The sequence below is a fragment of the Aspergillus neoniger genome (assembly GCF_003184625.1).
Source record: "Aspergillus neoniger CBS 115656 unplaced genomic scaffold BO87scaffold_58, whole genome shotgun sequence".
Classification (NCBI taxonomy): domain Eukaryota; kingdom Fungi; phylum Ascomycota; class Eurotiomycetes; order Eurotiales; family Aspergillaceae; genus Aspergillus; species Aspergillus neoniger.
Genome location: NW_020291186.1, coordinates 16,324 through 37,840, shown reverse-complemented (window position 1 = coordinate 37,840; position 21,517 = coordinate 16,324). Strand labels below are relative to the sequence as shown.

General features: G+C 50.7%; 8 protein-coding genes across 8 annotated transcripts; 3 read left to right on the top strand and 5 right to left on the bottom strand.

Annotated features, from left to right (window-relative positions):
- Positions 1 to 483: 483 nt before the first annotated feature.
- Positions 484 to 2,864, bottom strand: BO87DRAFT_321249 (phosphate-sensing transcription factor PHO4; the record flags this gene model as incomplete). The annotated part of the gene is made up of 3 exons (XM_025619924.1): positions 484 to 1,037; positions 1,145 to 2,198; positions 2,268 to 2,864. 3 exons carry the CDS (start codon positions 2,862 to 2,864, stop codon positions 484 to 486), a joined length of 2,205 nt encoding a protein of 734 aa, XP_025474321.1.
- A 3,071-nt stretch (positions 2,865 to 5,935) lies between these two features.
- On the top strand, positions 5,936 to 6,469 carry BO87DRAFT_202730 (uncharacterized protein). The gene has a single exon (XM_025618560.1). It carries the CDS (start codon positions 6,201 to 6,203, stop codon positions 6,453 to 6,455), a length of 255 nt encoding a protein of 84 aa, XP_025474320.1. The 5' UTR covers positions 5,936 to 6,200; the 3' UTR covers positions 6,456 to 6,469.
- Positions 6,470 to 7,023: 554 nt separating this feature from the next.
- On the top strand, positions 7,024 to 9,894 carry BO87DRAFT_420066 (uncharacterized protein). Its single transcript, XM_025626985.1, has 3 exons — positions 7,024 to 7,877; positions 7,948 to 8,406; positions 8,470 to 9,894. The coding sequence occupies exons 1-3, from the start codon at positions 7,139 to 7,141 to the stop codon at positions 9,447 to 9,449; spliced, it is 2,178 nt and encodes a 725-aa protein (XP_025474319.1). The 5' UTR covers positions 7,024 to 7,138; the 3' UTR covers positions 9,450 to 9,894.
- An 885-nt stretch (positions 9,895 to 10,779) lies between these two features.
- On the bottom strand, positions 10,780 to 13,698 carry hsp90 (chaperone Hsp90). The gene is made up of 2 exons (XM_025624426.1): positions 12,951 to 13,698; positions 10,780 to 12,857 (listed from the first exon to the last, which is right to left on the bottom strand). The coding sequence occupies exons 1-2, from the start codon at positions 13,209 to 13,211 to the stop codon at positions 11,010 to 11,012; spliced, it is 2,109 nt and encodes a 702-aa protein (XP_025474318.1). The 5' UTR covers positions 13,212 to 13,698; the 3' UTR covers positions 10,780 to 11,009.
- A 1,618-nt stretch (positions 13,699 to 15,316) lies between these two features.
- BO87DRAFT_202532 (NTF2 and RRM domain protein) lies at positions 15,317 to 17,431 on the bottom strand. Its single transcript, XM_025618558.1, has 4 exons — positions 17,395 to 17,431; positions 16,838 to 17,303; positions 15,770 to 16,756; positions 15,317 to 15,705 (listed from the first exon to the last, which is right to left on the bottom strand). Exons 2-4 carry the CDS (start codon positions 17,153 to 17,155, stop codon positions 15,412 to 15,414), a joined length of 1,599 nt encoding a protein of 532 aa, XP_025474317.1. The 5' UTR covers positions 17,156 to 17,303; positions 17,395 to 17,431; the 3' UTR covers positions 15,317 to 15,411.
- BO87DRAFT_202549 (uncharacterized protein) lies at positions 17,387 to 18,046 on the bottom strand. The gene has a single exon (XM_025618559.1). It carries the CDS (start codon positions 18,010 to 18,012, stop codon positions 17,617 to 17,619), a length of 396 nt encoding a protein of 131 aa, XP_025474316.1. The 5' UTR covers positions 18,013 to 18,046; the 3' UTR covers positions 17,387 to 17,616.
- Positions 18,047 to 18,714: 668 nt separating this feature from the next.
- On the bottom strand, positions 18,715 to 19,729 carry BO87DRAFT_202498 (uncharacterized protein). The gene is made up of 2 exons (XM_025618557.1): positions 19,367 to 19,729; positions 18,715 to 19,294 (listed from the first exon to the last, which is right to left on the bottom strand). Exons 1-2 carry the CDS (start codon positions 19,415 to 19,417, stop codon positions 18,980 to 18,982), a joined length of 366 nt encoding a protein of 121 aa, XP_025474315.1. The 5' UTR covers positions 19,418 to 19,729; the 3' UTR covers positions 18,715 to 18,979.
- Positions 19,526 to 21,418, top strand: BO87DRAFT_449981 (uncharacterized protein). Its single transcript, XM_025628383.1, has 6 exons — positions 19,526 to 19,654; positions 19,779 to 19,901; positions 19,950 to 20,059; positions 20,322 to 20,403; positions 20,505 to 20,585; positions 20,882 to 21,418. The coding sequence occupies exons 3-6, from the start codon at positions 19,957 to 19,959 to the stop codon at positions 21,009 to 21,011; spliced, it is 396 nt and encodes a 131-aa protein (XP_025474314.1). The 5' UTR covers positions 19,526 to 19,654; positions 19,779 to 19,901; positions 19,950 to 19,956; the 3' UTR covers positions 21,012 to 21,418.
- The last annotated feature ends 99 nt before the right edge of the window (positions 21,419 to 21,517 follow it).

Sequence of the window (21,517 nt, the reverse complement as noted above, 5' to 3'; positions counted from 1 at the left end):
GATACAGTAACATCAAAAAGAGGGAATGTCCCCGGAGGTAAGTGAAACACGCCCGCGCGACAGGATACCTTACGCGAAAAGGCTCAGCTAGCTACTGCCACCACGAACGAAGCGCTGCCAGAAGCAGGAGGGGCCGAAGAAAAGCAATAGGGCCATGTACAAGAAGTGAAAAGGGAACAGGAAATGGCAATGGAGAAGAAAAATGCAGCTTACACCCGGAACCCCTTCTCATTAACCCGTGCGAAAAGAGACAAGAACCACCCCGTTTATTAACATTTCCAGAAATGACAGAAGCAGCCACCGTAACCACAAAATAAAAAGCCATCAAGATACGTGTAACGTCACCCGACGCTTCCCAGTAAAACACCGGTCTATACTTTTGCTCAAATCCACGCTCGTAACACATATCAAATCATAGTGATCTTTAGGCAGGGGTCAGTCCAGCTCGGGAATTAACTCGACTACGAGGTTTCAATCGTAGCCCTATGGAGAGGGGCCTATCTCGACACTGGTGGCTGCCGATTCCGTATCAACGGCATTTGCTTCTTTCCCATTTTCAGGGTTCGTTGTGTTGTCATCACGCTTTGCCGGCCCCTTTCCTTCCCCCAGGCGCTCTTCAGCGACTGCTAATTTGCCCTTTGTTTCTTCCAGTTCCTGTTGTAATGCTTTGATATAATCAATAGCCATCTCCACAGTGCTAGCCTTGCTGATAGGTTGGTTTCCAGCCTTTTCCTTCTCCTTCTCCTTCTCCTTCTCCTTTTCTTTTTCCCCTCCCTTGGCGTTGCAGATTGCAGCTTCTTTAGCATGCTTTATCTGAACGAATGATGCCGGGATAAGGGTCTCAATCTCTTTGAGCGCATTGTTGATGCGATTCCTCCGTCCCTGTTCTGCGAGTTTATGATTTGTCCGCTTTGAGCTCAGATTCTCGGCCAAGGTTTCAGGGTAGGAGACGCCAGGCAAAAGAGTGCCATCTAGGATATGCTGATAGTTCGACTTTGACGCAAGGTACAGGGCTGAAGTTTCGCTTGTAATCCCTCCTAGACAACACTGGTTAGCTTGATACGCCGCAAAAGGTGCCCAGGAGCAACTCTCCAGTCGATCAAAGACTGCCGGGCAAGGCGCAGACTGCGTAGAAAGCACTTACCATCACCGCGCACCAATGGTTGTATACTGGGGCTTATCTTGGGACGTAGATTAGGGCTAGGCTGAGACGAGCTGAGACTCTGCCGCTTTCGGCCTAGAGGCCCTAATTTCGGAGTATCAGACTTCTTGGGCACCGGTCCGCTAGGGGAGGGCATAGCCAAAGAACGGGGGCTGGGCGCGATAGAATTGGAAGGTCTGTTGACCACTGGGGCAGACTTGGGCTCCATGGCAGGGGTAGCGCTTCCTGGCGTAGTAGTTGAAGAGGTCGAGTCCGCCCGTACCGTGGTGTCAATGCGGCTCACTGGAGGTCTCGAGACTGATCCATATGAGGTAGCTGATTCTGGAAGGACAACATCTTCCATAATATCGTCATGTGGCTCAGAGGGAGCAGGCCTGGACACAGTTGCCATCGGACCAGTAGAGGCGTTGCTGTGTGGGGACCGTTGGATGCGCATCAGCAAAGCCGGGGTTGCGGGTTCATTGGCTTGCGACACCTGAGTAGTCTGGGGGGCAATTGCGGGAGACTTGCGGGACGGAGGAAGAGCAGGTGGCGGCATCAATGGTTCAGATAGAGGCTCTGGAGAGACGGAATCCTGCCCAGAGCTCTCGTTACTCCCGTAGCGGAGACCACTACCACCGGAGCTGCGCGATTTGCTACTTCCCTGGTCCTGGCTTAGACTATTCAAAACCTCATCCGAGTTGATGTTCAAAAGTGACTTTTTCCGTGCCTGGGGCCGAACTGAAGGCGATTGTTGCTTTTTAGCGCGAGCGGAGAAGGACTTGGTGTTTGAAGGCTGGCGCCGATGTTTCCGCATCAGACCCGGCGAGGAGGGGGCTGACGACATAGGGAGTGCATTATCGGCTGGGGAGGGCACGAATCCCATTTCAGAGATTTGGCCGGTGTGGAAGGGATAACCAGTGGGATTGGAAGTGTGAGCTTCGAGAGCCGGCGAGGTGAGAGGGGTGAAGTACTCTCCAGGGATGGTGTATTCAGGGAAGCGGAATTGACTTTCCAATGGGGTCATGGCAGGTGAGACCAGGGGGGTGTAAAGGGCCTGCGAAGAGCGGGTGCATGCATTAGATCATGCAGGCTAAACTCCAGATCTTGAATGGACCATGCTTACCTGTTCGTCATTCATTCGAGTGAACCGCTCGTACATCTCATGACCGTCATCAGTCCGGTGAGAGTGCGTAGCGGCACTTCCCTGGAGCTCGATACTGTTAGGGGTGGGTGGTATCACAGTCTGACCATGAGGAACGTAAGCCTGTGTCGTCGGGTGCGAGTGGTGGGACATCTGGTGTGACTGTTCCTGCATCGGTTGGTGCTGCTGTTGAGGGTGAAAGTACTGGGGCTGCGGGGGCTTGTGCGCGTAGAATGCCGGGGTGACTGGGGCATTCGAGTATGACGAGGGATGCGGCTGGACCTGCTGCCCATGGTTGGAGAGGTCGAGAGAGAAATCATTGTTCATGAGGTGGGCGTACGACGGCGACTGGGTGGTAACATTATCGGTATCCATGCGGACCAATTGCTCCTGCGCAGGTGCTGTTGTGGCGGGCATCGACATGGAGGCCGGGTGGGCAAGAGGCCGGGAAGCGTGAGGGTCACTTGGCCCATGCCCCTCCACATCAGGGAACTGCATGCCAAACTCGAGGAAGTTGGAGAATTCATCATCGCCCGGGTTGGTCATATCTGACCAAGCTAGAGGATGCTCTTGCTCCATGACGAGGAATGCCGCCTTCCGAATAGTAACAACAGGTTCAGAGGAGGAGAATGGAAGACAAGACGCTGGAGATGACCGATCGGAAGTGGGATTTTAGGGTGCGGGCGAAGTGAGGGCCAATCGTGCCGGAGAAAAGGGAAGGCAAAGTCAAAAGCAAACCCGGTAGGCTAGGAACGAATGATTTTCGGGACCGCGGCGCAAAAGAGAGGAAGGGAATAACAGGGCGGGAGAGCAAAAAGCTCAACAAGAATTGCTGGGCATGGCGAGAGCGGTGACGATAGTAAAGAAGAAGAGGAGGCGATGGTGATGATGGTAGGTAATGGTAAGGCTCAAGCCCAAGTAGACGTAGTATGAGGGAAGTACGAAGGAGAAGAGGTAGAGAGAGAGAGAGAGAGAGAGAAGGAAGGAAACGGTAGAGGAAGCAGAAGGAGAGGGTACCGGCGGTAGTGGAGGGGGCCACGGAAGGAAGACAGAGAGCACAGGCAGGATACAGAACAAAATTAATTGAGGAACTAGACTCAAGAGAGTAAGTGAAAATCAAGAGATTAATCCTGCCGTAGTCGAGATTTAATTTCTTAATTGTTGACAATATAGCGAAGCAGCAGAAATGGGTGTACCATTCATTCAAGCCATGGTGGAAGGTTAATTAGCGGACAGAGGGCGGGGGGGCAACAGCGGCGCAGGAGAATCGTAAAGAGTGGACTTTTAGTTAACTAGTTCATGGTGTAGTAAGTAAGTGAGTCGATTAGTTACTGGGGGGAGGGTGGAAAAATTGTGGATAATCCTCGGAGTCCCTAAAACGCTAAAGGATAAGTTCGACGGCTTTTACAGACACAATCTGGTCCGGAGGTGCCAGTCCGGAGAAGAGGAGAGGAGGAGTTTCGACCGGAGAATTGGAAAGGAAATGAATGAAGGGACTAGACCAACTTGGGTCGGTCTTGCCTAGGCAAGTAGGTATGGTCGCTCTGGTACCTTGGTATTGTATCACCATAACCAATACATTACTAGTGGAATCTCATCTGTCCAATGATACTAAAATTATTGCTTGTCTTCCATTGGGTCTTGCAGAGGCCATCTTTGCCCGTTTGGGACAAGCCCCATCACAGAGCCTGAGTTGATGACAATCGGCTGGATTCGATCTAGCGCTTGGACTGCCAGCCTGTCTCTGTCTTAGGGTACCTGGGAGTAAAAACGGGAAAAAGGACACACCGAATCCCAAGGGTTGCTCGGTAGACCCAAACCAAGAAATAACCCATGCTTGTTCCTTCGGGTCGTTCAGCTGAAAAGGAAAGCCGCCTCGAGGCTCTCGGCTGGTAAATCCAGGTATGGGAGCAATTACTACTCCTGAGCACAGCCCTCCGCACAATTAAAACTTGTTATACGTACCCACAATTCCCCAACGATATAAATTGTCGGCGTGGGATATTTGCGCACATATCACAGCCGGTCAATAAACATCTAAATTATGGTGTGGAGCTTCGTGCTGCGGATAATAACGGTCCGGATCTAGAGAACAGTAGATACTACCTAGGTTAGTAGTGCTTGTGTAGATATTGACTTTTAGCAGTTGTCCTGTGTGGCAGGTTTCCTGCAGCGTGCAGCGAATTTCCTGCTCTTGGTCTACGCCTCCCTTCTTCTTCGATGCAATCGTAGCAGTTTGTTTGTGACGATATAGCACGAATAAAAACAACAATAGCAGGGACAGATCATGGCCACGGCCCAGAATCTCTGCAGGGGTGGGAATGTGACAAATCAGCTCTCAAGAAGACAGCCTGTCTCCCAGCTCTGCCATCCACGGAGGGCTCCATCCCGGGGGCCCTCTCCCTCCAAACACAAAGTACTTCACTAGTATTTACTTACAGCAGATGGTCTACTACGTACTCTGGTAGTGTGGGTGGGTAACATTACTAGGCCCCACCTAATGGCGACAGAGGCAGGGGTCAGAATGGAGCCCTTCGGAGAGGGTAACTTTAAGCTAAACTAACAGCACGATTTGACTCCTTCAACGACTGGCTGCCGGGTTAATTCTTCCCTGCCTTTCAACTTTGCTTCTTTTTAGTGGTTGGCGTTGCTCACGGCCTAGTAGAAGTAGTACTATTGTGTGCAGGTACTAAGTATAATATCCGCCTAGTAAGCCGGTCACAACCAGTTTCTTTCAAATCCAGGAGAATATGGCCTGAGCTCTGCATGCTCATCTATAGCTGAGGAACTTAAGTCAAGGTCATCGCTTCGGCTCCATGAACTGATCGATGATCATGATTTCAAATGCTGAAGAATATGGGAAAGAATGACCACCCATGCTCGTATGATGACCCTAATTACTTGAGGTCCATGCAAGCCTTTCGGAAGGCACTGGCATGAACAGCGCCCCGGATGTTCCCGTATCGTTTTCTTTTCCTCTTTTTGGGCTTGTTACATTGCTCCCCTGCCCCTGGAACACACCAACGCTAAACCACCCTTTTATTCTCTCTCGATACAGGCAGATGTCACGGACAAATCTAGTACCTTCATATACCCCCGAGTGGGTACTTAAGTTACTGAGTGGGTAGATATCTTTCTATTTAGTTCGCCGTCTCGAGCTGCCGAGGAATGTTCACATTATCACCTACCTTTTTACGGAGTCCAGCAGCAGGATGAAGCTGGATCGATTCCCAACTGGCCTCTGCTGGCTTCTTGCGAACGAAGCTACTAGACATAGCTTCTGCCACTTTAAGCACTCTAGTCGGTCAACAGGACTAGCAGGAAGCGGGTGGGCGCGCAAGTCTGGCCAGTAGTGCGCCGGCTCGATATTACGTCGTCGAATCATGAAATCATGGTCTGACAACCTTTGGCGAGCTGTTGGCCATGCTCGGTTCACCTAGCGGTTTCGCAGGGTGGCGTTGAACTAAGGCTAGGCTAGCCTGCAGCCGAAGCATCTAGCAATCTCTAGGTGCAGATTTGAAGCTAGTGCAAGCCGATGCGGAAATCTTTTAAAACATTTGGCGACATTAATCTCAGCTAACGAGTTAATTAGTCGTATCTGTTATTTCACCCCATTAGCTAGTTTGGTGGAAATACCATACTCGAATCCCTGTCAAATAAGTAACACTTAGGCAGGAATCAACTGATGGTGCAACAAAGGGGCCTGGATTGCCTGTTACTGTGTGGACTTCATGGAAAGACTAGTGGAAAGAGAGGCTACCATGTTCTCCGTAATGGCATCGAGAAAAAGAGAGGGAGGAGCGGGCTATTTGTTTCTTTCTTGCTACTTAGCTTCGCCCTTAGCTCACCATCAATCAGACACGGGCAAGCTAGTGCCATTGAAGGGCGTTGCTCACGCGATCAACTTGGCGGTGGATGACGTTTAAGTTCTCACAGCTGGTTCAATTTGAAAGTGGGATCAGATCAGCCATGACCACGAGGGTATGGAGGCACTGGATCATCGCGATTGGAGGGTGTTGGGAAGGCGAAGCGTCTATTGTTGCTGCCGTGTGCGGGATGTGTACGGAGGATCTATCGATAAAATACCGGCTCCTTCGCACCAAAGAGGGTCGGCAAATCCGATTCAGGTCATGGCTCGCAAATCCCGACATACTTGAGATAGTGTTTTAAGTATGTCCGTTAACCTTTTGGTTATAACCTAAGAGGCGTCCAATAAATATTTTCTCCTCTTATTCTTTGATACGGTACTATTTGTTGGTAACAATATCAGCAAAAAAAAAAAAAAAAAAAAAAAAAAAAAAAAAAAAAACAATGTAAAATGGACAGTAATTATATTAATTCTATTCATTATTTGTATGTACTCGGATAATTGCGACGCCGTTCTTCGGAATAGTTTCCGACAGCCCCGAGGACTATTAGTTGGACTAAGCCAAGCTACAAGTTAACTCTCTCGGCAGTGGACAGAGCGGGTATATATCTCTACATCTACATCTACATCCTACTATTCTCCCTACCTTTACACCCAAAAATATAATTATATTGTCTATCTAAATAGTAACTGTATATAACTGTAATAACTGTGACTACTAAGTTCATGCCGGCATGCATGGCTTAACTAATCAGGGTGCGGGGTATCCTCAGATGCTCCATCACGTGGCAATCACCCAATGCCTGATGATGACATAAACGCAGACCAAAACCGACCAGGCATCGATCGAACGTCGTTCCTTCGAGATGGAATGCGTGTCTTCCTGTTTCCTCAACTACAATCACGGACTGCTTATTATTCGATGTCTGGCCACCGCAAGGTCTCTATTGAGTTGCCGCTGTAACTTCTGCTTCTTTTCTCCACCATGAGACCTCCAGTGCCAGATGTTGCGCTGCCTCGATCTCGCAAGGCCTCCATCGAGCAGCAGTGGATCGACCCCCGCAGTGCCGCCCCCGCGACCTTCTTTCTGTCCCGCAATCACGGTCTCGACCACGATGATGACCTCTCCTCAGATGAGCCCGATGCATTCAGGACGAGTATGTATGGCGTACAGAGCCTTGAAGAAAGTATCCTTCAGACTAGTCAACCTGCGTCCGTGTCCCAGTCAGACCAGATAGTCGGTAGTAATCCTGCCGGAGTGGAACCGATTTCCACAGCATCTCAATCTCTCAACCGCGACGATAAGGAGGACGATGACGACCAGGGTTCCGGCCTCAACCGCCGCAGGTCAACGCTCAAGCCCCTTGATACTCTTCATTCCAACAGACTTGACGCCTCTATTACCTCCGACCTGATCTCTCCCCGGCCCTTCACCCCCTTGAATCTCAGCAACCCGGACGACCCTTCATCTCTCCCTAGCAGTCCCAAATCTACTTCGAACCAATCTATGCGCCATCTAGATGAGATCTCTATCACAGATGATTTGAGTAGTCAGGCGGTTGCCTCCGGAGACGAGGACAATGATTCTCGATCTGTCCACAACCCAGACCACGATAGCACATCCCAGTTCATCATGCCAAGCATCAAGATGCCTAGTCGGAGACCGTTCACATCTCGTGGGAAGTCACTTGGAAGGTTTAAAATACTCGTTGCGGGCGATTCTGGTGAGCCCTTTTTGTCTTCAATCTTGTAGTGTCTGTGATCCTGCAGAGTGCGTGCTGACCGATGCTCCAGGCTCTGGGAAATCATCCCTCATTAGGTCGATCGTCCAGGCTTGCGAAGACATTGTACATGTAGACGACTTTCCACCCACCGATGCCTTGACACCGTCACGGACTTCTCTTACGACGATTCAACTTTCTCAAGCCCATCGACTACCGTTGTCAGCTACATCAGAAATCTACGCCAGCACCAAGCCTTACCCATCTTGGTGGTCAGATTTGGAAGATTCACGCGTGCTGCGCCGTAGGAGAAGTACAGGTGATGTGGTCTTAGAGCGAAATATTTGCTTCGTTGATACACCTGCAACCTCGCTGAGTCGCATCGGACAAGTGGATGCCATCATACAATACATACGTCAACAACTATCCCGCGCAACAACAGCTATTGATTCCTGCGATCACGACTTCCAAAATTTGCTCGCAGGGCAGGGTGGCACCCAAGTTGATGCCGTACTTTATCTCGTTTCTGGTGGTATGTAGTCCGAGCTTTTGGATAGTTCACACCCGTTGATGATACGAGCTCACCTTCCATCAGATACCTTTGCGGCAGACATGGAATGCATCAACACGCTATGCGAATGGACCAATGTCATTCCTCTAATATCCAAGGCTGACTTGTTGGCTCCTGAGCAGATCTCTGCCATTAAGTCCGGTTTCCACAAGCATACACAAGCCACACCGGCCAAGCCCTTCCTTTTTGGAAACGCAGGTCTTGGTGCAGATGATTTTGACGGACAATTGCCTTTTGCGGTATCATCGGCAAAATCCAGTGATGACGATGTTATGGATGCCAGTACTTTGATGAGCCCCGACTATGTCCAACCCCTGGTGCCCTCTGAATTGACTTTGCTGGTCCAGAGGTTGTTCGACGCCGAGAATATGGCTTGGATGCGGCACTCAGCTGCAAAGAAACTAGCCCAACAGCAACGAGCGCATCTCTGGCAACGCCCGAACCGCCCCCAACCTAGTACACAACCATTTTACCATGGCTCAAGCCGGGGTTCTCCCAGCTACACTATGGCTCGGATAGCAGATCACACGCGACAGGAGGAGAAAATGGCCCGTTTGCAGTTGGCAAAGTGGGCATCTGAGTTGCAACAAAGCCTTAAAAACGAACGCGAGAGATACGCTGCCATGGCCAGGGGCGAGCGTGCCGTCTGGCTCACAGAACGGTTAGGCGAGTGCGTAGTCGACGGGTCTTTGGTCCCCATTACACAAACGCCAGGCTTTTGCGGACTCCGTGCTCCTTTGGAGAAAGCAAGCGGGGGCAGTCTACTTGTTCGAGCACAAAGTGGGCAGAATGTGGAATATCACCTTGCCCGAATTCGCCCGCAAGACCCTCTGGGACTTGTTTGGTTGTCCGAGGACCTTAAGCGGCGGGGCTGGGCCATTGTTCAGATTGTGGGCTCCTTTGGAGTTGTCGGGGGGCTGGCTCTTTGGCTTGCCAAAGCATGGGGGCTATCCTCGCGCAGTCTGTCTGAATGGCACTTTGACTGGTGCGGATCGACTGATTGAGTGAATCAGCCTTACTCATTAGGGTGGGCACTTTCTTCTTGTATCCCCCTACTCTCCCTTTCTACTCTACTATTTCCCATGATCCCCTCTTCAATCAGCTACGAGAGCGGCGAGACACATAAGTTCTTGGGGCAACAGGCGTCAACTGGATTGACTCGCATGCAAGCAAACCCCGGCGTTACCACAGACAAGTTTCTACTTTCCACCTATTTCCTCTCTCTCTCATTTCCCCACCCCATTCCATCCACCCATACTCCTTTCTGGCGCTTTCCCATTGCATACAACTTCCCCTCAAGTTACATCTAATGAAGATATGTGCACAATGTACTCATGAACCACAACACAAGTCACCGGGGAGGCCAGGTGTTCAGTCCCTTCATCCGTGTACCTCCCTTGATCGAATTCCCTTAAGGTAGCTTACAGTCAATCGACTCGTAATATGGACGAAACGGGAAGTTTCCATTTTTCCAAGAATTGCAAAAGTAGACACACATACATAACTCTTTAAGTACTATTTACTAGTAATATAGCCGGATTAACTCCAACAAGAAAATCACTCACAGGTCCAATTACTACCAGCAATAACTACAAACTACATATATCTACATGGAAAGAATGAATACATATATCTAACCATCTCGTATCCCTACTTTAATCATGATTATATTTATAGTACTAGTACTTATTAGTAAGTTCAGTCCCTCCCCTTCTCCCCCCCCCAATATAAGAATAAATCCACATTCCATACAAAAGTCAAGGTCATGTATAGTACGTATGTGCATGTACCCACTACTCACTGTGTAGTATGTATGGCTTACTACTACTACTGTTCAGTATACTAAAGAATACTACTACCATCACTGAACTACTAGGCAACTAATAGTACTTACTGTTTGTTTGATACTGTCGATATATACCAACTAACTAACTAACCAAATAGCTATTTTGGTGAAAGTCGACAGCATATTGACCTGACCCTGACTGGACTGACGTTCTCCTGGTTCATGGTGCTGCTCATATATGTATGCATAGATAACTGTAGCGAGCATAAGAGCATTACCTAGGGATTAAACAATGAAGATGACCAGTGAGTTCACGTAGTGGTTGAATTGTTTAAATCAATCACTTATGTAAATAGGTAGATATATAATGGAAGAAATTAGCCGGAATCAATTCATATACAGAGATGGATATTACTGCCATTTTATACTACGACCTATGTTGAGAGCATCAAGTTGAACAGAGAAAGCTTTTATTCTCGAGATAAATCTACCGTACTAATACCACAAGCGGATCAGACGGAATGTATTTAGGTTGGGGGTAATAAACGCTCAAAACGCCGAAAATAATGGTAGAATTCGTGATTCAGTAAAAAAAGAAGAAAAAGGATCAAAGGAAAACCATCCTTTGCCGTTCCGATTATTAACGCAATATCGTTCAGTGAATATTAGATCCCTGATGCAAATACCGCTGGAACAGTTTCCGGGTCATCAAAAAAATCAGTTACATCTCATTTCCATTTTGCTCGAAAAGAAGATCGTGACATCATGCGGTCAACATTTAGTCAACCTCCTCCATGGAGCTCTCGGCAGCAGCGGCGGCAGGGGCAGCCTCCTCAGCAGCCTTCTCCTCGGTGGTCTCAGCCTCCTCGTCGATGTTCAGACCAAGGGAGACGAGCTTGTGGATACGCTCAGCGAAGCTGGCGGGCTCCTCAATGGTGAAACCGGAGACCAGGAGAGAAGTCTCGAAGAGCAGCTGAGTGATGGACTTGACGGTGCGGTCACCCTCGCCATCGGCCTCAACCTTCTTGCGGAGCTCCTTGATGATAGAGGACTTGGGAGAGATCTCGAAAGTCTTCTTGGAGGACATGTAAGAGCTCATGGAGGTGTCACGGAGGGCCTGGGCCTTCATGATACGCTCCATGTTAGCGGACCAACCGAACTGGCCGGTACGGATGGCGCAAGGAGAGCCAACGAGCTTGTGGGAGACAACGACCTTCTCGACCTTGTCGCCGAGGATGTTCTTGAGGCTCTTGGCGAGACCCTCGAACTCCTTCTCCTCCTTCTCGCGCTCGGCCTTCTCCTCCTCGGACTCCTCAAGCTCAAAGTCCTTGGTGATGTCGACCAGCTTCTTGCCGTCGAACTCCTTCAGCTGAGTGAAAGCGTACTCGTCAATGGGGTCAACCAGGAACAGAACCTCAAAGTTCTTCTGCTTGAGGCTGTCGAGGAAGGGAGACTTGGCAACAGCCTTGATGGACTCGCCGGTGATGTAGTAGATCTGCTTCTGGTGCTCGGGCATACGGGTGACGTAGTCGGCAAGGGAAGTGGCCTCATCACCAGACTTGGTGGATTGGTAGCGGAGGAGCTTGGCCAGAGTGGGGCGGTTCTGGGCGTCCTCGTGGATACCGAGCTTGATGTTCTTGCTGAAAGCAGAGTAGAACTTGTCGAACTGCTCGCGGTCCTCAGCAATCTCGGTGAAGAGCTCAAGGGTCTTCTTGACGATGTTCTTCTTGATGACCTTCATGATCTTGTTCTGCTGGAGAGTCTCACGGGACAGGTTGAGAGGAAGGTCCTCAGAGTCGACAACACCCTTGACGAAGCTGAGCCACTCGGGGATGAGGTCAGTGGCGTCATCAGTGATGAAGACACGGCGGACGTAGAGCTTGATGTTGTTCTTGGTCTTCTTAGACTCGAACAGGTCGAAGGGAGCACGCTTGGGAACGTAGAGGATGGCACGGAACTCGAGCTGACCCTCGACGGAGAAGTGCTTGACGGCCAAGTGGTCCTCCCAGTCGTTGGAGAGGGACTTGTAGAAGGCAGCGTACTCCTCCTGGGTAATGTCGGCGGGGTTACGAGTCCAGATGGGCTTGGTCTTGTTAAGCTCCTCCTCCTCGATCTTGCTCTCCTTGACGGTCTTGGTCTTCTTCTCCTTCTTCTCCTCCTCCTCATCGACCTCCTCGATCTTGGGCTTCTTCTCGTCACCCTCTTCCTCCTCCTTGGTCTCAGCCTCCTCATCGGGGACCTCCTTCTCGGTCTCCTTCAGGACGTGGAGGTAGATGGGGTAGGAGATGAACTCGGAGTGCTTGCGGACAACCTCCTTGACACGGCTCTCGTTGAGGTAGTCGGTCTGCTCATCCTTCAGGTGGAGGATGATCTTGGTACCACGGCCAAGCTGCTCACCCTCGGTGTCCTGGGTGAGGGTGAAAGTACCACCGGCAGCGGACTCCCAGATGTACTGCTCGTCATCGTTGTGCTTGGAGATGACGGTGACACGGTCGGCCACAAGGTAGGCAGAGTAGAAACCAACACCGAACTGACCGATCATGGAGATATCAGCACCAGCGGAGAGAGCCTCCATGAACTGCTTGGTACCAGAGCGAGCAATGGTACCGAGGTTGTTGATAAGGTCCTAAAAGAAGTCTATAGTCAGAATTCGCTCTAAACTTGGAACGTCTACTGCTCAATGGCAGAGAAAAGAATAGGGAGTAAAGGAAAAACTTACAGCCTTGGTCATACCGATACCGGTATCACGGATGGTGAGGGTCTTGGCCTCAGCGTTGGGGATCAGGTCGATGCGGAGATCCTTGCCCGAGTCGAGCTTGGAGGGGTCGGACAGGGACTCATAGCGGATCTTGTCCAGAGCATCGGAGGCGTTGGAGATCAGCTCACGCAGGAAGATCTCCTTGTTGGAGTAGACAGTGTTGATGATGAGGGAGAGGAGCTGAGAGATCTCAGCCTGGAACTCGAAAGTCTCGGCAGACATGGTGGCGGTAGGAGGAGAGAGACTGGTTTCTGAAGGAGGGGTAGGGATGTCAGTAAAAAGAAGGGAGGAAGCGGAAGAGGAAGCGAAATGACAAAGCTCCTCCAGATGATTCTGAAGTGGAGAAGGAGGGAAGTGGGTTGAAAACGGAAGGGGAATTGGAAGAGTCTTTATATTTGTTGACAAAGAGGGAAGGAAGGCAAGAAAAGGGCAGAAATTTCTAGAAATTCTGTCTTGCCTCCCGCTCTGAGCCAAGTTTGCACCCAAACGATAGTGGCTGAGTCAGAGCTTCAAGGTGGGGAGAGGGAGGGATAGGATAACTAGTACTGACCTTAAAACGGATTGAAAGGTGGGAGGTAGTTATGAAAGGGTTAATGGGAGGATTAAATCACGGATCACAAATTGGGAGGAAAGGAGATGAAGAACTGCCCACGAGGTGACAGAAAGAATAGGGAGATGGAGAGAGGGAGGGAAGAGTGATTAGAGAGTTAAGATGGAGAGGAAGAGAAGAATGAGAAAAAATAGCTGGTGAACCGAAGGGAACAGGCGACGGGGCGGGACCTTAATGTTCTTTGGGCGGACCGTCACAAAATTTCAGTGCGGCGTTTCTACGGCGATCCAGCAACTTCCACCGATTCCATGCTGCTCCTCCAGCTACTGTTCGACACTCCCAAGCTTCCCCCCCCCCCCCCCAGAGGATGTTCCAGCGCCTTCCAGCTGCGGGATCTAGATGCTTCTGCCCACACCGTGCCAGGGCACTAACCAGCCCTGTTTCTCCCCTTTGCTCGGCGCCTGCCACCCCCCCTACTGGTTGGGGGGTTCAGTGGTTATGCTCCATTGTGTAACCTATCTAGTATAGATATGCTTGGGGGGAACTTCCCCAGATGTCTTCCTGCTTCTTTTTGCTGGCGATAACTTCCGGGGGCGATCTGGCTGCCTGAGGCCCACTATCTAGAACGTTCCGCTCTTTCTTCCTCCCTCTTCCCTTCCCCTCCATTCCCAGCCAATCCCGAGCTGCTATCACTCTGACCGCTTTGTGTGCTTTCATAGTAACCAATGTTACCACGGCTACCATCAATTACTACTACATACAGTACTTCACTGGATGTGTCACTTCAGTTCAGGCATGCCCTCTGGAAGTACTCTGTACCCACACAGTAGTTGACCTGAAGAACTAACTAACTATTCACTACATGAGCCATTGACTCATTCCCCACTTGGACCCCCTCCCACCTTGCTTGCTGTGTCTACACTACTTGCGCCAGCTGGGAACCTTAAGTACCCTTTATCGCACCCTGATTAGAGTCATTTCACTACATACAGGGCGTCAAGTCATTAGCGAGATTTTTGTGTTTGATTGTTTTCTGTAGATGTCTTCAATCTTTTTTTCTTGTATCCGTTTTGCTCCATTGTGGTTGCACAATTTGCAATCACATCATCCTGAGCCAACACCGCCCGCTACCCACCGCCCTGTAGCCCTTGAACCCCCCCGGGAGCTAGCCCCCAAGGAAAGTACGGCACACAAATGAGAGAGACGTAATAATGAAGAAACATTCCAGCAAGAAGCCATCCATTTACACTCCTCAAAACATGACGAGGCCGCAAATAAGAAACAATGAACCAGAAGCCAGGGAAAGAAGTGTAACTAGGCAGGAGCCAGGACTAAGAAGCCAGAGATGGACTGCGACGGTCGTCAACATGGTGGGAGAGAAGAAAAAACAATGATGATGGGAGGTCAAAAGCCACCAGAGATCAGAGATGAAGAAATATGGGCATTCAGCTCGCTATGCTAAGAAGATAAGGAGCCATCAAAGAGGTTAGAGAAAATAAAGAGGTCATGGCAACACAGGAAGAGGAAACCAAAGTCATGATGACGACCAAGCAAAGCCCAGTGAGAAGATGATAAGAAACTTTTCCAACCGCTAATATGCACTGTGACAAGAGGGCCACATAACACATGTCATTATCAAGTAAAGGGGGAGAGTAATACATGTCCTGGATCGCCGTGAGCATCTAAACCCGTATACCGTCTCAAGCCAGGAGGAAGGGCTAGGAATCATATAAGGCTTTGTAAAGGGGGGAAAGAAAAAAGGAAAGAATGGGATTAGAACGAAGCGGTCAAGGCCCACTGAAATGACCACCGCTTACGTTCGCTCGTCGTTCTTCGTTAGACGTCAAGAGGTACTTTTGGTTGTAAAGGTGCTTAAGCAGCCTGGGCCTGGTTGCGACCCTTGGCGTTGACGTTGCCGCCACGGCCACGGGGGGCAAAGCCTCCGCGACCCTCGCGCTGGAAGCCTCCCCGACCCTGGCTGCCCGCACGGTCACCACGACCACGACCGGCGCCACCGCGGCCCGCACCGTAGCTACCGTTACCGAAGGCATTGGTACGAGGGCGACGCTCCTCCACGTAGATCTGCTCGGATCCAATCTGGTGGGGGTTGGCAGCGACAGCGGCAGCATAGCCCGCGGCATCACTGAATTCGACAAAGGCGCAGTTCTGGACGCAAGGTTAGCTTTTCCTTCTCTGATCTGGATTACGGGTGGGTTAAGAGGTGACATACCTTAGCACGGCTCACATCGAAGTGCTTCAGCTTGCCAAAGCGAGACAGGGTCTGCTTGAGCAAGCTCGCATCAACCTTCTCGGTGACGTTCTTGATGTATGCGAGAACATTCTCCTCACCCGCACGGGACTGGGTCTTCTTGTGATCATGGCCCGCAGTCTGCCAGCCAGAACCATCAGTCGAGGAAGGTTGGCTGGACGCGGCTTCGGGAGCGGCAGCGGCCGCGGGAGCAGGAGCAGCGGCGGGGGCGGGGGCCGGAGCCGTGGGCTGAGCAGAGCTGGCAGCGGGAGCAGGCTTCACCGGAGCGACGGGAACAGCGGGAACAACAGGGGCCGAGGCACCAGACTTGGAGGCGATGTTGGCCCAAGTCTTAGGGACCGCCCTGGCGGGAGCACTCTCCTTGACCGGAGCAGGAGCTTCCTTCTGCTCGGGCACAGGGGTGGGCTCAGGAGTGGCGGGCTTCTCAGCCTTGGGGGCCTCAGTCTCAACCGGGGCAGCAGCTTCCGGGGCAGCTTCGACAGGGGTTTCCTCAGCCGCGGTTCCATTGGTCTGGGGAGCTTCCTCCTGGGCAGGCTTAGCCTCAGCAGTCTGCTCGGCCTCCTCGAGCTTCTCGTCAACCTTAGCCGCGGCAGGCTCACTGTCTACCTGGGCCTTCTCGGGCTCCGGGACAGTCTCAGCTGCAGGCTGTGCAGGCTCTTCAGCAGCCGGCTCCTCAACCGGGGCAGCAGGGGCAGCAGGAGCAGCTTCTTCTTGCTCAATCTCCTCCTCATCGACAAGGTACCGGAAGATGTCGTTCAGGACATAGTAACCGTTGGGCTGTTCGGCCAGCACGAAAGTCTGCACAAACTTGCGGGAAGGCTCGGACCGGTTCGAGATCTCGCCAATCACAGAGATCAGGATGTTATCGAATGAGGCCTGAGAGTCGACGTTCAAGACACGGACCTTGCAGTCTTGGAAGTCAAGCTGCTTGATCTTGTCATTGATAGCCTATAATGTAACGATGATGTCAGTATATTAGACCTTACTGGACAGGAATAGATCCCATGGAGTTGAGATATCAACACGCACCTTCTGGCCCACAGCAACCTGGACGGTTTCAGCTTCGGTGCCGAAAACGAGCTGAGAACGCCGAGAGTAGAAGAGGTGAAGCTTCTCCGGACTGCGGCTCATGTTGGTATAGTACTGCTCCACGAAGTACCAGCCAACCTCATCCTTCGAGATACCATTCTTCTGGTCATTTGCGGGGGCGTTCGAGGGAGTAGAGGAGGGCGCAGGCTGGAAGCTGGCCGCGCTGTTGACGTTTGCGGGGGCGTGGGTGAAGGTGTCGGGGTAAGCGTGTTGCGCAGGGTAGCCGCCGTTCATAGGAGCCTGGGTCGTGTCGGCCATTGTGAAATGAATGAAACTTGGAGGCTCGAGAAAAAGAAAGATAAAAGTCTAAGAGAGAAAGGCCAAGCAAAAGGATATGCTGGATAGGATGCGAGGCTTGATGCGACGAGGGAAGGGAAAAAAATCTAGTAAGAAATATTCCCCGATACTGGTATTTGTCAGTGCTTTTGAAGCTTGGACGTATATGGCCATGGCAGAGAGATCCGGGTCACGATTGCAGGTGAAAATGAAGGACTTACAACGTGAAATGTGCGAACAAATTGCTCCCCGAAGGCGCAATGAAGTGAATCAAAAAGAAAAGAAAAGATCAATGAAAGGTAAGAAGGTGGCGCGTCGGAGTCGTCGAGGTTAATAACAGAAAGAACCTTGTGCGATTCCGGAATTGAGTGTGCGAGGGAAAAGCCCGAGGCAACAGATTCGGGAGGGAAAAAGCACGGGGACGAAGAGAGACGGAGCTTGTTTCAAGAGACAAAGAGGTGGGAGCAGATGAAAAACTGGCTGAGGATGATAATTGCAAGGAAATATGAAGAGGAAGATGGGGTGTTTGTGTATATGTGGAGGGTAGGGTGAGGGGAGTTGGTAAGTAGGGTGTGTGTGTGTGTGTGTGTGTGTGTGTGTGTGTGTGTGTGTGTGTGTGTGTGTGGTTGAAGAGTGGTGAGGGAAGTTAAGTTTGGGGGAGTGTGGTAAGTAACAGCTAGTAGTAACAGGGTGGACGGAGAGACACGAGAGGTTGCTGAGAGCAGCAGCGCAGAGAGAGAGAGAGAGAGCCGACTTTGAGGTGAAGGGCCAGTCAAGCCGTTCGTTTTTGCTGGTGCAAAATCCAGCCGAACCCAGAAGTGCCCGGCGCTAGTCTTCATTGGGACATATCGCGCTTGGCCCCGAGCTCACCGCCTGCTACTTCTGGCTGATATGATTCACGGGCGCATCTCGTCGATCGACTGGACGACCGCGATCAGTGACAAAATGTGGCAGCAGTGGTGGCAGTATTGGGGCGGAATAAGACCAATTACTCCAATCGGTCAGATATACAGATGGTAGGACCTAAATCTACATAGGATCATGGGGCTGGCACTCAGTAGTAGTACATAATCTGTAAACGAAACAGCTGTCGGATCTGTGTTGATGACGCAGTGAAACAATGCGGTAGGCCAGTCTATTTGCCATCCATGATATCAGCATGCGGTGGATTCAATCGCCCCCGAACAGACCCGTTCATTGGCGATGATGCTGGACCCTCAACCGATAGTTGTTCTACTACCATTTACGATGCACAGCCTGTGATACGAAGCACTCTCTCTTCGCCATTTCTCGTAGAATGTATCGGGGTTCAAATTCTTGCTTGTTTCCTATTTCAAAATGTAGACAATACATAGTCTAGAGAGCTGTGTACAACATGGATCACTGGCAGATCTCGGATTCGTATATCCAGTCATCAGCGTGCTCCTTTGTCATATAGTAAACGGAACCGACACAATACCACACCCCCTCATAAACATCACAGGATTATCCCAGTAATCAAATAAGTAGATGGCTATCAGACAGTAGATTAGGGTTGGTATACGCAGCGAAATCGCATCAAATCAAAAGTAGATAGCTGGCTCAGAAGGGGGGTATGATAGACAGGTAAAGATAAGCTTCTCATCAAGACGGGTATCGAACTCGGTCATAGAACCCGCCGCAGGGGAAATCTGGCAAGCCGGGAAAACATGCAACATTAGAACAGCCGTGGCCCAGGTGGCCATGGGGACAGGGAGCAAAAGGTCCAGTAGTAAGGTATCAAAATGCAAACTTTCGGTCAACACCACACGACACGTCCGCAACAACTCACGGGGCTTCCACCACCGCTTTTTCGTTCAGCACGGGTTCTCGCATGACAGCGTCCTGGCTGGTCATTCTACGTCCAAGGGCGCGCTCCACCTTGGCACCCAATGCCAACTTGCTCAAGTTATCGGTCTTCTCCGGAGTGGGAACGAAACGCTGCTTCAGAAGGGGCTTGTTTTCCAGGCGCTCCAGTCCATCGCGGAGATTGTGGAAATCGGCCAGTCTGGGGTCTCCGGCCGGCAGACCTGCAAAGGTGGTTTCCGACGAGGCGACTGTAGGGGCTTCGCTGACAGTCGAGAACCGCTTGGAGGTACGTGCCTATGATCGAATCAGACGAGATTGCGACGGCGATAAGTGCGTGGACATCGCACGTAGTCCATGTAGACTTACCGACTGGGCCATGATGGGTCTCTCAGATTCAAGCGATGTATGTCTAGCCATGTCCACTATGGTGGTAGGATGCGGTGGGTCGTATATTGCGTGTAGTTCAAAGCGTGTGCAGAATAGTGGAACAACAAAGGCTGCGAGACTTCCGGGAAGACCGTACTCGTAACCTGTAAGATGGAATTGTACCCCGGTCAGCGAAGCGAGAACTTAAAAGAGGTGCGGATATCAAAGGAACGACTGCAGCAGGACCGAAGAGACAAGAGACCCAGACAAGCAGACGGGAAGTCCACAGTCGAGATAATAAAGGAGGGAATAAAGGGAAGGCAAGGTATCAATAACTAATCAGGAAGTTTTTTCTCTGGGAGAATGATCCCGACGAGTGGTTCAAGACACTTGATTGAGCCGGGATCAGCAGGGCTGGAGTGAAGAGGGGTTCTCACCTTGGGGCAGTCAATTACTTCCAAGGTCTGTATGCGATCAGTATAGATCAGAGGAGATATCCGACGTGGGCAAAATCAAAAGAAGAGGAAGAGGAAGAGTAAGAGTAAGAACGAGCTTGTTGATGACAGTGTAGGACTGCGCGCAGCCGTGCCATGCATTCAACTCAGGAGAGGCCGGGGGCGAAGGAGGCGGATGGGGTGGGTCACCGGCAGGCGCCAAAACGCAATGCTGATAAAATCTTCTTCCTCGTCGACGGTCGGAAAGGATTGGAGAGGGGGGGAGGGTTTGTCGTTTGGACGGCTTTTAAGGTTTTCCTGTCCTTATTCTCTCTACGATCCCCTCCTTTGCCCAGATCTGTATTTATCTTTGGTGGTGAAGGGAACTTTGTTGGTTAACTGGCACGAGAGATAGATAGATAGAGTTGATAGTGGTGAGGTACATACTAACTAGTATGGTTACAAGCCCGTTTTTCTCATGCTTCTCCAGTAAATTTAGTGTCTAGTGCAGTGGTCGGCAGGGACAAAAAGATGGGTATGCGACCCATTTGGAGGCCGGCTAAACCATCGCAGGCAGCCTGAGACACCGGACTCTGTTGGGACGTCGGCGGCAGACACGAGCGCCATCACCAAACAGGGATGCTTGCGCGCCCGACGGATTGATCGTCATGCTCTTGAAATTACGGAGTAGGAGTATACTTGAGGGATTTGGCGATCGGCTGGCTGAAAGGAGCAGACCAAACGGAGTGGATGCATCATACCATATTAGCTGCCCCTATTCCCAGGTACGTAAAAGAGGTAGTAGTCCTAAATATCTACCAGATTAGGCCTGCAAACTAAATTAAAGATACTTGCTTTTTCTTGAGTATTCTGCACACGTTCTTGATTCATTTTTCAGACTGAAAGAACCAAGTCTCTCTCACAATGCCACAGATGGTACCCTAGCTATATCTATACACCACTAGTTCGTAGTTTAAAACAGCGGGAATTCCACCACTAGGAGGATTATTGACTTCAATTAGTTATGAAAACTAACTAGATAACTTACTACTTACTTTACTGTAACTGTAAGAGTGTTCAGGCCCTTCCCGGCCAGGCCCGCCACGTGCGGGCAAGTGGGCAGCCACGCGGATCCGACGATGGCAGCAGCAGCAGCAGCAGCAACGCATCTTCTTCATCCACCAAGCGGCCCCCATTTCCTTGGTCCTTGAACCCCAGCAAACCTTCTCTACTCCCTCCGCCTACTCCCGGTTCTTCCGTGCCGACTCACTCAATAGTGGTTGGCATACAATAATAACATGTGATGTATTATGAAATTCCTTGTTTCTTGTCTTGTCTTGTGTAGTAAGAAAACTGGCTGTAAGACTGCAAACGATGTAAGACATGCATGATTGATTGACTGCTCCGTCCCGTCTGAAGGATCTTCAATATGCACGACACCGCTGCCGGATGTTGAAGGGAAAAGGACGAATATCATTTCTTGTTTGGCCAGACGTACGGGATTTGCTTGCACACTATCACTCTGACTTGCATTGGAGCGGGAGTGCTGTAGGGCAGTCCACTCAGCATGGACTAGTAGTAGACTAGGTGCTGACCGCTCATAGTATCAGTTGATAAGCCCGTGGCTTCAATAGTTCTGATAGCTAGATAGAATCTCATCTTATCTATATGAATTTTTGGGCCACTTAATTTATCTTCAGTCTGTCAAAAGTACTAT

Coding starts and splice junctions, on each gene's coding strand:
- BO87DRAFT_202730 (XM_025618560.1), top strand. CDS start 6,201: ATGACGTTTAAGTTCTCACAGCTGGTTCAATTTGAAAGTGGGATCAGA.
- BO87DRAFT_420066 (XM_025626985.1), top strand. CDS start 7,139: ATGAGACCTCCAGTGCCAGATGTTGCGCTGCCTCGATCTCGCAAGGCC. Junction 7,878..7,947: donor ACTCGTTGCGGGCGATTCTG/GTGAGCCCTTTT, acceptor CCGATGCTCCAG/GCTCTGGGAAATCATCCCTC. Junction 8,407..8,469: donor ACTTTATCTCGTTTCTGGTG/GTATGTAGTCCG, acceptor ACCTTCCATCAG/ATACCTTTGCGGCAGACATG.
- hsp90 (XM_025624426.1), bottom strand. CDS start 13,211: ATGTCTGCCGAGACTTTCGAGTTCCAGGCTGAGATCTCTCAGCTCCTC. Junction 12,858..12,950: donor GTATCGGTATGACCAAGGCT/GTAAGTTTTTCC, acceptor GACTTCTTTTAG/GACCTTATCAACAACCTCGG.
- BO87DRAFT_202532 (XM_025618558.1), bottom strand. CDS start 17,155: ATGGCCGACACGACCCAGGCTCCTATGAACGGCGGCTACCCTGCGCAA. Junction 16,757..16,837: donor AGGTTGCTGTGGGCCAGAAG/GTGCGTGTTGAT, acceptor GTTACATTATAG/GCTATCAATGACAAGATCAA. Junction 15,706..15,769: donor TCGATGTGAGCCGTGCTAAG/GTATGTCACCTC, acceptor CCTTGCGTCCAG/AACTGCGCCTTTGTCGAATT.
- BO87DRAFT_202549 (XM_025618559.1), bottom strand. CDS start 18,012: ATGAAGACTAGCGCCGGGCACTTCTGGGTTCGGCTGGATTTTGCACCA.
- BO87DRAFT_202498 (XM_025618557.1), bottom strand. CDS start 19,417: ATGGCTAGACATACATCGCTTGAATCTGAGAGACCCATCATGGCCCAG. Junction 19,295..19,366: donor GACCCATCATGGCCCAGTCG/GTAAGTCTACAT, acceptor ATTCGATCATAG/GCACGTACCTCCAAGCGGTT.
- BO87DRAFT_449981 (XM_025628383.1), top strand. CDS start 19,957: ATGCATTCAACTCAGGAGAGGCCGGGGGCGAAGGAGGCGGATGGGGTG. Junction 20,404..20,504: donor ACACCGGACTCTGTTGGGAC/GTCGGCGGCAGA, acceptor AGTATACTTGAG/GGATTTGGCGATCGGCTGGC. Junction 20,586..20,881: donor TTAGCTGCCCCTATTCCCAG/GTACGTAAAAGA, acceptor AAGAGTGTTCAG/GCCCTTCCCGGCCAGGCCCG.